General features: G+C 42.1%; 1 protein-coding gene across 1 annotated transcript in view; it reads right to left on the bottom strand.

Annotated features, from left to right (window-relative positions):
- hgfa (hepatocyte growth factor a) overlaps nt 1-12,754 on the bottom strand; it is a 33,351-nt gene that overhangs the window by 11,642 nt on the left and 8,955 nt on the right. The window contains exons 5-11 of the mRNA XM_057856408.1: nt 12,539-12,681; nt 12,340-12,460; nt 12,148-12,266; nt 5,678-5,849; nt 5,386-5,519; nt 4,895-4,988; nt 406-545 (exon numbers count right to left, since the gene is read on the bottom strand). Of these exons, the coding sequence (XP_057712391.1) occupies nt 406-545; nt 4,895-4,988; nt 5,386-5,519; nt 5,678-5,849; nt 12,148-12,266; nt 12,340-12,460; nt 12,539-12,681 (923 nt within the window). The remainder of the gene's footprint in view (nt 1-405; nt 546-4,894; nt 4,989-5,385; nt 5,520-5,677; nt 5,850-12,147; nt 12,267-12,339; nt 12,461-12,538; nt 12,682-12,754) is intronic.

A 12,754-nucleotide genomic window follows, 5' to 3' on the forward strand; every position in this document is an offset into this window, starting at 1 on the left:
ATATTTTTGCCTCATGGCAAAAAAAAATGCCATATGGCAATTTTTTTTTTTGCCACATGGCAAAAAATTGTTGCCATATAGCAAAAAAATTTTTGCCACATGACAAAAAAATTGTTGCCACATAGCAAAAAATTGTTGCCACATGGCAAATACCACTTTCGGTTCTGGCTGTCTGTCGCTTTTTGTTTGGGTTTCCACTTGGTCAGCTTTGACGGAGATAGGCCCCCTATTAATCGGCCCCGGGCCCCGTGTCCAGTCGATATCATTATGAAGTCTATGCACTGGCTTAGATACTGTAACTAAGGCGGCCATGCTTTCCGCCAGTGTGCCTATAACGGTTACGTCTATGCACTGTGACAAAGTGACAATAACACGTAAACAAATACGGATCTGTCAGTCACTCACATTTCTTTAGTTTACAGTAGTCCCATGCCAGGCGGGTGTTGGGGTCAGTGTAGCACCAGGGGCCGTGCTTGTCCCGGTCCGGGTTGCGGCAGTAGTTCTTGTCCAGCCCTACATGGGATAGTGTAGAGTGAGAATCCCCGCTGTAAAACACACAAATATAGATGCTCATGTTCCGTTTGTTAGTTGGCAAACAGTAGTTATCACAACACACATACACTAAGCGGCCACCACGGGGCACGAAAGTCGCATTTCAACGGCTGCGGCGCGCCCGTAGAAGGAAACGGCGCATTTGGCCAATAGCGCTCCGGGGACTTTGAAAGTATGCGCTCTCAGACGGCCAGGAGCCACGTACTCCGCCGAGCACGCTTGAAGGAATTCCCATCTAAGGGGCGCGCAGACCCAGTTCTCGCGGATCCCTGAAAAGCCATTACTGCGCGGAACGCTCACGGAAGCCCGGCAATTTGTCAAGAGGTGAAGATAATTTCCCTTCCCGGGAGAATGTTAAACAAGCCGTGATGTTTTTCCTTCCCGGGACGACCCCTCACCTCAAAGGGAGCTAGACTGGCTGGCGAGGGGAGCTGATAGGCTTTGATCTGCTCCCTGCGCCAAGCACTTCCCGCGGGTCAGGGGTCTGCTCTGGAACATGTCTATCCGCCCATGCCGTTTCGCCTTTCAAAATTCACCTATATGAAGCCATTCCAAACCGGGAGCATCAGAAATAATAATTGGGCTCGGTAGTGACCCCTGAGGAACTCCCGATTTCCTCAGATTTTTTTTGTTTTTTTTCATGGCTTAGCTTCATTCATTTGAAAGGGATTTTCGCATGGACGAAATCGGGGTAGGGGGGCTCGTCCACTTGTCAACAAACACGAATCAGTTAGCAGTGAAGAATGTTCCCTCTTTTCTCGCAGAAACATTCCCAGTGTTTCGTCGCTTATGTTGGCACCGAAATAAGCAATATATTTCCGCAAATGTTGGGGACAGTCACTTGGATAGCCTCGTTAGGTTTTCCGGCTCGCAACCAAATCCAAGTAGCCGAAAATTTTGATTTATGAACTGACAACAGAATGCCACAAGCACACTGGTCGGTGGGGGTGGTAAACTGGAAGGACTTTGAGCACTTTTAATTGGTCAGATTCTAAAAGACTACATGATCGATTGCATAGCTACTGTATCACAAAAGTGAATACACCCCTCGCATTTCTGCAGATATAAGTATATCTTTTCATGGGACAACACTGACAAAATGACACTTTGACACAATAAAAAGTAGTCTGTGTGCAGCTTATATAATAAAGTTAATTTATTTTCCCCTCAAAATAAAAATATAGCCATTATTATCTAAACCCCTGAGAACAAAAGTGAGTACACCCCATAGAAACTACGTACATTCCCAAATGTCCAAAAATGAGTACTGCTTGTCATTTTCCCTCCAAAATATCATGTGACTCGTTACAGGGGTGCTGTCAGCATTGCTGCAGAAATTGAAGGGGGGGGGGTCAGCCTGTTAGTGGTCAGACCATACACCGCACTCTACATCAAATTGGTGTGCATGGCTGTCACCCCAGGAGGAAACCTCTTCTGAAGACGGTACACAAGAAAGCCCGCCCATCTCATCAGACAATAGGACATGGTTCCAGTAATCAATTTGCTTTGTTGACATGTCTTCAGCAAACTGTTTGTGGGCTTTCTTGTGTACCGTCTTCAGAAGAGGCTTCCTCCTGGGGTGACAGCCATGCACACCAATTTGATGTAGAGTGCGACGTATGGTCTGGGCACTAACAGGCCGATCCCCCGACCTCTTCAATCTCTGCAGCGATGCTGACAGCACTCTTGTAACGAGTCACATGACATTTTGAAGGGGACAAAGACAAGCAGTACTCAATTTGGACATTTAGGGATGTACGTAGTTTCAAAGGGGTGTACTCACTTTTTTGCCAGGGGTTTGGATATGTGTTGTTTTGAGTTATTTTGAGGGGAAATAAATTAACTCTATTAATAAGCTGCACAGACTACTTTTCATTGTGTCAAAGTGTAATTTTGTCAGTGTTGTATCATGAAAAAATATACTTACCGTATTTTTCGGACTATAAGTCGCAGTTTTTTTTATAGTTTGGCTGGGGGTGCGACTTATACTCTGGAGCGACTTATGTGTGAAATTAGTAACACGTTATTATATCATTTCACGTGTCATTTTGGTGTTTTGGAGTGACACTAATGGTTTGGTAAACTTATTAGCATGTTCTTTATGCTATAGTTATCTGAATAACTTAATAGCTATGTCACTTGTTGGCCATGTTTGCATTTCGTTGTTCATGCATCATGTAACTGTTGTAACATTATCAATACTGTACACTTATTCAGCATGTTGTTCTCTAGTGTATTTTTATTTTAAATTGCCTTTCAAGATGACACATCTGTTGTATGTGTTGGATTTTATCATGTAAACTTCCCCCAAAAATGCAACTTAGAATATAAATAATTATATATATATATATATATATATATATATATATATATATATATATATATATATATATATAAATATTAGAGAGGCCTGTCATTGTCAACATGGGAAAACCTCAACCATGAGAGACAGAATGTGGAAAAAAACCCAGAACATCACATTGTTTGATTTTTGAAGAATTTATTTGCAAATCATGGTGGAAAATAAATATTTGGTCAATACCAAAAGTTCATCTCAATACTTTGTTATGTACACTCTGTTGGCAATAACGGAGGCCAAACGTTTTCTGTAACTCTTCACAAGCTTTTCACACACTGTTGCTGGTATTTCTCCATGCAGATCTCCTCTAGAGCAGTGATGTTTTGGGGCTGTCGTTGGGCAACACGGACTTTCAACTCCCTCCTCACCCTGTGGCGTCAAAATGATAACAAGAACGGGGGTCAGAGCTTTGTTATGTACCCTTTGTTGGCAATAACGGAGGCCAAACGTTTTCTGTAACTCTTCACAAGCTTTTCACACACTGTTGCTGATATTTTGGCCCATTCCTCCATGCAGATCTCCTCTAGAGCAGTGATGGTTTGGGGTTGTCGTTGGGCAACACGGACTTTCAACTCCCTCCACAGATTTTCTATGGGGTTGAGATCTGGAGATTGGCTAGGCCACTGCAGAACCTTGAAATGCTTCTTAGGAAGCCACTCCTTTGTTGCCCCGGCTGTGTGTTTGGGTTCAGTGTCATGCTGAAAGACCCAGCCACGTCTCATCTTCAATGCCCTTGCTGATGGAAGGAGATTTTCACTCAAAATCTCTCGATACATGGCCCCATTCATTCTTTACTTTACACAGATCAGTCTTCCTGGTTCCTTTGCAGAAAAACAGCTCCAAAGCATGATGTTACCACCCCCATGCTTCACAGTGGGTATAGTGTTCTTCGGATGAAATTCAGTATTCTTTCTCCTACAAACACGAGAACCTGTGTTTCTACCAAAAAGTTCTATTTTGGTTTCATCTGACCATAATGCATTCTCCCAGTCCTCTTCTGGATCATCCAAATGCTATCTAGCGAACCGCAGACGGTTGGATGTGTACTGGCTTCAGCAGGGGGACACGTCTGATAGTGCAGGATTTGAGTCCCTGGTGGCGCATTGTGTTACTGATAGTAGCCTTTGTTACTGTGGTCCCAGCTCTCTGTAGGTCATTCACTAGGTCCCCCCGTGTGGTTCTGGGTTTTTTGCTCACCGTTCTTGTTATCATTTTGACGCCACGGGGTGAGATCTTGCATGGAGCCCCAGATCGAGGGAGATTATCAGTGGTCTTGTATGTCTTCCATTTTCTAATAATTGATCGCAAAGTTGATTTCTTCACACCAAGCGTTTTACCTATTGCAGATTCAGTCTTCTCAGCCTGGTGCAGGTCTACAATTTTGTCTCTGGTGTCCTTTGACAGCTCTTTGGTCTTGGCCATAGTGGAGTTTGGTGTGTGAGTGACTGACGTTGTGGACAGGTGTCTTTAATACCGATAATGAGTTAAAACAGGTGCCATTAATTAAGTAGCTGAGAAGAAGTTAGACCTCTTTGACAGCCAGAAATCTTGCTTGTTTGTAAGTGACCAAATACTTATTTGCCACTCTGATTTGGAAATAAATTCTTTAAAAATCAAACAATGTGATTTTCTGTTTTTTTTTTCTCTCCCACATTCGGTCTCTCATGGTTGAGGTTTACCTATGTTGACAATTACAGGCCTCTCTAATCTTTTCAAGTAGGAGAACTTGCACAATTGGTGGTTGACTAAATACTTATTTGCCCACTGTATATATGTTTTTTTCCTCTGTGTTGGGCATTTTATGGCTGGTGCCACTTATACTCAGGTGCGACTTATAGTCCAGAAAATACGGTAAATATATGCAGAAATGTGAGGGGTGTACTCACTTTTGTGATACACTGTATTTAACCCAATAACACGGGTGGCCTATGCAGTTGCCCGAAGCGTATCTTGTTTGGTATCATCGAATTCTGCTCTTTTTACCTGTTGATGCGACGGGACCAGTCGGCGCAAGGAATCCCCGAGCGCGTGACCGCTAAGGCGCCCCGGTACGCCTCGCCGTTGTCCTCATAGCACTCTACGAAAGAACAAGAGAGTTTGTTATTTTAAGGACCCCAACGGAGGTGGGGGCGGTCAGGCTTTCTCCTACGACGCCTAATTGCAATCAGCGAGCGCGAGTGTGTAGGCTCACTTATAAAGCGTCCTGCGGTCATTTTCAAAAGTCCGCTGAGGGATCTCAAACGACATAAGAAATTCAAATGGAATCGGAGCACGTGTGGTCCGCTTCAACAGAAAACAGACAAACATGGAAAGTGACAGCGCACTCTAAAGTGGGCTGCTTAATTCCTTCTGGGAAAAGGTAAGGTTCAAGAATGCTGGGAAATTGGCAACCTGAGTGGAATTTTATGCTGTGGAGCATACGGACACGTTCTAAGCAGGACCGCGAGGTCGTTTGACGTCTGAGAGTGATTTACCGGTTTTCTTGGCGGCTGGGGCGTCACACCTGGGGATGTGCGTGCAATTGGCCCGTGGCTGGTTGGGATCGCTGGTGAAGCACCACGGGTACTCGGACCCGTCCGGGTTGCGGCAGAAGTTTTCCCGGAGGTCCCTAGAAGGCGTGCAAACAAACAAAGTTAAATCTTTTTAAACATGAATGCTATTTTTGTTTTTTTTTTGGCAGGGAAAGAGTTAGGAGAAAGAGTCGCCCCCCTGGAGAGAACGGCTTAGCTGAATCCAAGCTGTCAGGGACCGAGGCGCATTACTCACTTGCATTTGAAGTTGTCGGGAAGGAAGGAGTGTTGATGGGGGAACTGAGAGTCCCAACGCTGACACGTCACCCCCTCGGGAGTCACATTCATGGTGCCGCGGTACTCTCGGCCCCTTCCCCTTACGCACGACGTCGTCGCGTTCACATCTGGATCCTCGCTGGAGTCGGATTCTTCAAAAAGAAAAAAAAAAATAGATGGTAAAGTTGTTCTTCTAGAAAAGGAGGAAGAGATTAATCCTTGCAAGAATGTGCCATGTTTAACCTGGAGACAGATGATCAAAAACAGTAGCAAAGCCCCCTTCATCACCCCCCCATCTCCTGTTCAGATAGGAAGCTCGCTGTTTATTCATAACACTGTCAGACGCCTCACATTCTTTCCCGCCTGGACATCCGCAACATCAACGCCGTATTAAATGTCTCCAAAAAAGTCCTTGGATCAGTTTGCTGGACATAAAATTTGTTTGACGGTAGTAGACGTCCAATCATATTTGAACTGGGAGAATGGCAGCGAATGAGATAACTCAAACCCATACATACCAAATATTACACATCATCGATAGGAAAACCTTATTGTTTTCAGTAGCAAGACTAAAAAGTAAATTTTTTGCAATAAACCATAAATCTCAAAGAGGATATGCTGTGCAGTTCCTTACAAAAGTCTTGTCGCTTATCCATTATGTAGAAACAATTGCTAATAACCTGACTTTTAATTATTCAATTGGTTTCAGAAATGCCTCATATGAAAGCTAAGACCCTCCCAAATAATGTTGAATGTACAAAAATATATTTGTTTTACTGAAAAAAGATTGATCATTTAATGAAGACATAAAGGTCAAATTTTGGCAAGACAAAAGCCTACAGAAAGTAGTGTGAAAATTGAACAAAAAATGTACTTCAAATACAAAAATATGTTACATAAGCGAATTAAGTAGTGGTGCTGTGAGATCCAAAATTTAAAATTTTGTATGACTTCCGTGAGCTTCGGCTAGGATTCATACAATTTATTAATGAAGTCATCAGGAACATCAAAGAAAGCAGTCTTGCATGCCTCCCAGAGTTCATCAACATTCTTGGGTTTCGTCTTCCATGCTTCCTCTTTCATCCTACCCCAGACATGGTCAATGATGTTCATGTCTGGTGACTGGGCTGGCCAGTCCTGGAGGATCTTGATCTTCTTTACCTTGAGGAACTTCGAGGTAGAGATTGAAGTATGCGATGGAGCACCATCCTGCTGCAGAATTTGTCCCTTTTTATGTTTAGGAATATAAGAGGCAGCTAAGATTTGTTGTTATTTCGGACTATTCATGTTGCCTTCTACCCTGCAGATCTCTCGCACACCCCCATACAGGATGTAACCCCAGACCATGATTTTGTCACCACCAAACGTCATTGTTTTCTGAGTGAATTTCGGATCCATGCAGGCTCTAAATAGGTCTCCTGCAATATTTGCAGCGACTGTGGTGTACTTCAAAGGAAGATTCATCTGAAAAATCCACCTTTGGCCACTTTTCCAGCGTCCATCCTTTTGACAGGCTGTGGGCTTTGCCAAATGCCACGCGGTTTTATAATTGTCTGCATCCTGAAAGATCTGCAGGGTGGAAGGCAACATAAATAGTCTGAAATATCAACAAATCTTAGCTGCCTCTTACATTCCTAACCATAAAAAGGGACAAATTCTGCAGCAGGATGGTGCTCCATCGCATACTTCAAACTCTACCTCAAAGTTCCTCAAGACAAAGAAGATTAAGATCCTCCAATACTGGCCAGACTACTCACCAGACATGAACAGGATGAAAGAGGAAGCATGGAAGACGAAACCCAAGAATGTTGATGGACTCTGGCAAGACTGCTTTCTTTGATGTTCCAGATGACTTCATCAATAAATTGTATGATTCCTTGCCGAACCGCATGGATGCAGTCCTTCAAGCCCATGGAAGTCATACAAAATATTAAATTTGGATCTCACAGCACCACTACTTAATTTGCTTATGTTATGTAACATATTTTTGTATTTGAAGTGCATTTTTTGTTCAATTTCCACACTATTTTGTGAAGGCGACAAAACTTTTTGTCTTGCCAAAATTTGACCTTTATGTCTTCATTAAATGATAAATGTTTTTTTCAGTCAAAAAATTTATTTTTGTACATTCAACATCATTTAGGAGGGTCTAAGCTTTCATATGTGCCATTTCTGAAACCAATTGAATCATTAAAAGTCGGGTTATTAGCAATTGTTTCTACAAAATGGATAAGCGACAAGACTTTTGTCAGGGACTGTAGTTGATCCTTTTCGTTTAGTGACGAAACCCCTTATAAATGTTGAATTTATTGCATCAGACACTTTAGATCTTCCCAGTGTGGGAATCGGAGCTTTGAGAGCATCCGAACAACCAAATGATCCTAAACACATTCAGGTGGAATCCTTCCCAACGGATTTCTGCCTGTGTTTCTTTAGCTTTTGACAGACGAGACAGGAGAAGATGGAGGAGGCGATGTCGTGTTTTGGGGGGGGGTGGGGGTGGGGGGGTTCTTGATGTAACGCATGCCAGGCAGCAGCACAGGTCAGTGGTTTTTATCTGCGCGATTGCCGCCATTGAGGGATACACACATCTGGATGCAACGCCCCACCCTGCCTGTAAATCCTTAGCCTTACTGTAAAGTCAATGCATGTGGACAGAAACAAAGAAGGATGCTCGCCTTTTGTGTGCGAGCGTATTTCCCTGAAACTAATTCCGAGGAATCTTTTCGCTCTTTGTTTTGCGAACGTTCCCACGACCGCGCGAGCTCATTTTAAGGTCAATGTATTACCAGTTCATAATGCCAAAAAAACATTTCAAAAGCTGTTGTTGGCGTTACTACAAAGATTGGGACATGATTTGCTGATGAATGAAACACAATGGCAAAAAGCAAACTCACCCAAAGAAGAAAAATACCATTAGTGCAGTATGATCCTCTACAACCCCTAGCAAAAAGTATGGAATCATCAGTCTCGGACGAGCACTCACTCAGACATTTTATCATGTAGAGCGAACTCGGGTAAAGTTCCAGCATCATCAGCTTGTCAAGAGTCGAGAATCTGCATTGGACCAGGTGATGGTGCTGGAGCTTTTGTTTGGTGCTGTTCCAGTGAGATTTACAAAGATGACTGTCTGAAGAAAACATCCAAATTCCCTCAGTCCTTGATGATATGGGGCTGCATGTCAGGCAAAGGCACTGGGGAGATGGCTGTGGTTAAATCTTCAATAAATGCACAAGTTTACATTGAAATTTTAGACAGCTTTCTTATCCCTTCAATTGAAAATATGTTTGTCATTTTCCTAGATGACAATGCATCATGCCACAGAGCATGGTAAAGCATTCCTTGGAGAAAGACTCATCCAGTCAATGTCATGGCTTGCAAACATAGGCGAAGTTTGACTTTTGGGCCGGGGGGGGCACAACATGTTGATGACCCCAAAACGCAGTGTCAACAATAAAATTAACTTACTACAATATTTATAATAATAAGTTGAAAATGATCATCATCATCATTCTTGAGGGGAGTTCTAAATCAGGCTGCTTAGGACAACTATACTTTTCGCTAAGATCGTCATCCATTGAATATGGTACGCCCGCCGGTGTCGTGCCAATGAAGTTACCCCAGTCAAAAATTGTACCCCCTGGGCGGAGCCATATGGAGGTAGATTTGTGTCTTCATTATTCAATCATCATAAATGTGTTTGAATGCAAAAATAAATTTGAAACTCAAAAAAATGCATTTGAAAGCTATTTTATTTTTCTTTGAATTTTTGGGGGGATTGAAGTCAATGTTTTTTTTTTTTTTTTATTGAAGCAACCGATTGAAGTAATGTTGTTTTGCGTTTGGGCCACATTTTGGCTGGGACATTTGTGTCTTTATTATTCAATTCTAAAATAAGTTGCTTCAAACAAAAAATATATATTTTTATACGAAAAAAAGTTTTTGAATGCGAAAAAATATTTGAGACCCTAATATTTTCATTTGAACACATTTAATTTTTAATTTAAAAAGTTTTCTTTGATTTTAGCCATCCTTTTTGTGTAGGGGGCCATATTATGGGTAGGACATTGGTGTTGAAGTCATTAAATCCCCAAAACGTTGCTTCAATTAAAAAAAAAAATATATATATATATATATATATATTCAAACAAAGGTAAAAATCATTTGAAAAATAAAATTGCCCTCCCCGAATTTTTTTCTTTTTTTAAATAATATGCAAAGAAAATGACTGTCTAAGGTGCTAGTCACATGATCTGTTCGAAAAATTATTTTGACCCATTATAAAAATATCTTTTTTGTTCATTTACTAATTTTTATTGTTTCCTTTAATGCTTTACCACTTATATATATATATATATATATATACGTATATGAAAGTCAATTACATGCAATGACACTTTTCGGCCATTAGGGGGCCCTGGCCCCTCTTAAACTCCGCTTATGCCTGCAAATAGCCCAGATCTCAACCCTATTGAAAACCTGTGGTGGAAATTTAAAAGAATGGTCCACAGGAAGGCTCCGACCCGCAAGCATGATCTGGCAACTGCAATTAAAGTGAGTTGGCACCAAATTGATGAAAAATACTCATCAAGTCCATGCCTCAGAGACGGCAAGCTGTCATAAAAGCCATAGGTGGTGCTACGAAATATTAGAGATGCGTTTTGATTGTTATTTCTTTGTTTTTCATGATTCCATATTTTTTCCTCAGAATGGAGTAAGTCCATATATATTTCTCTGCACTTGCTCTACAAAAAGTAACATTTACTGAGCACCACAGTGTTTTTATTCATTTCTTTTCGTGTTTCTGAATGCTAAAGAGTTACACTTTTGAACTAATTCCTTTTTTAAAGCTTTTTATCTGAGCTTGTTCTACATGATAAAATGTCTTGAGTGAGTGCTTGTCCGAGAGTGGTGATTCCATACTTTTTGCTAGGAGTTGTAATAGCTATTTGCCATCTTGCAACAGGCTAAGATGAATTGTCAACAAAGTACAGAGGAGTACAGTGGGGCAAATAAGTATTTAGTCAACCACTAATTGTGCAAGTTCTCCCACTTGAAAATATTAGAGGCCTGTAATTGTCAACATGGGTAAACCTCAACCATGAGAGACAATGTGGAATAAAAACCCAGAATATCACATTGTTTGATTTTTAAAGAATTTATTTGCATATCATGGTGGAAAATAAGTATTTGGTCTATACCAAAACTTCATCTCAATACTTTGTTATGTACCCTTTGTTGGCAATAACGGAGGCCATACGTTTTCTGTAACTTTTCACAAGCTTTTCACACATTGTTGCTGGTATTTTGGCTCATTCCTGCGTGCAGATCTCCTCTAGAGCAGTGATGTTTTGGGGCTGTCGTTGGGCAACACGGACTTTCAACTTCCTCCTCACCCCGTGGCGTCAAAATAATAACAAGAACGGGGATCAAAAATCCCAGAACCACACGGGGGGACCTAGTGAATGATCTACAGAGAGCTGGGACCACAGTAACAAAGGCTATTATCATTAACATAATGTGCCGCCAGGGACTCAAATCCTGCACTGCCAGACGTGTCCCCCTGCTGAAGAAAGTACACGTCCAGGCCCGTCCGCGGATCGCTAGAGAGCATTTGGATGATCCAGAAGAGGACTGGGAGAATGTGTTTTGGTCAGATGAAACCAAAATAGAACTTTTTGGTAGAAACGCAGGTTCTCTTGTTTGGAGGAAAAAAGAATACTGAATTTCACCATACCCACTGTGAAGTATTGGAGTGGAAAATTCATGCTTAGGGGCTGTTTTTCTGCAAAGGGACCAGGATGACGTATCTGTGTAAAGCAAAGAATGAATGGAGCCATGTATCGAGAGATTTTAGGTGAAAATCTCCTTCCATTAACAAGGGCATTGAAGATGAGACGTAGCTGGGTCTTTCAACATGACAATGATCCCAAACACACAGCCAGAGCAACAAAGGAGTGGCTTCGTAAGAAGCATTTCAAGGTCCTGGAGTGGCCTAGCCAGTCTCCAGATCTCAAACCCATAGAAAATCTGCGGAGGGCGTTGAAAGTCTGTGTTGCCCAACGACAGCCCCAAAACAGTACTGCTTTAGAGGAGATCTGCGTGTAGGACTGGGTCAAAATACCAGCAACAGTGTGTGAAAAGCTTGTGAAGAGTTACAGAAAACGTTTGGCCTCCGTTATTGCCAACAAAGGGTACATAAAGTATTTAGATGAAGTTTTCGTATTGACCAAATACTTATTTTCAACCATGATTTTCAAATAAATTATTTAAAAATCAAACAATGTGATTGTGGTTTTTTTTCTCCACATTCTGTCTCTCATGGTTGAGGTTTAACCATGTAGACAATTACAGGCCTCTCCAATATTTTCAAGTGGGAGAATTTGCACATTTAGAAGTTAACTAAATACTTATTTGCCCCACTGTATCTGGATCTAGCTAAGTCCTTACCACATATGGTGATGTTGCAGTACTCCCAGGGAGTTTGGGGATCCATCGTGTAGCACCACGGACGGAGGCGATTGTCCGGGTTCCGGCAATAGTTGTCTGTTAAGCCTTTGTCCTTGTACCTGACCAGATAGCTAAAGTTAATAATCAAATCAACCAACCATGGCCGGTTCCCGCTTTGACTTATGGACTGACTTTTTGGGCAGGAAGGAATGCTTGTGGGGCCTGGTGGAGTCCCATCTCTGGCACTCTTTGCCACTCTCAGTTTGGTCAACTTTGCCCCTGTAATCCTCGCCGTTGCACGTCATGCACACGTCTGTCGAAACAATTGGACTGCACATTTATTTACGGAGAAAACACAAGCCCGTATAACTTTTGGTTGGGTGCGTCTTACCCTCTGAACACTGTGGCACGCCACACTCCTCGGCTCGCACGTTGGGATCGGTGGTGTAGCACCATGGACCGCCGGGGTCTTTATTGGGATTCCTGCAGAAATTCTCCCTCAGGTCTTGCCTTGGGTACCTATCGGGATAAAACCTACAAAAAGGAGAGGACAAAGTGTAGGGTTGAGAGAACATCTAAAATTTCAGGGAGCCAATAGCTTGGTGTA

Source organism: Corythoichthys intestinalis, chromosome 13 (genome assembly GCF_030265065.1).
Source record: "Corythoichthys intestinalis isolate RoL2023-P3 chromosome 13, ASM3026506v1, whole genome shotgun sequence".
Taxonomy (NCBI): Eukaryota; Metazoa; Chordata; class Actinopteri; order Syngnathiformes; family Syngnathidae; genus Corythoichthys; species Corythoichthys intestinalis.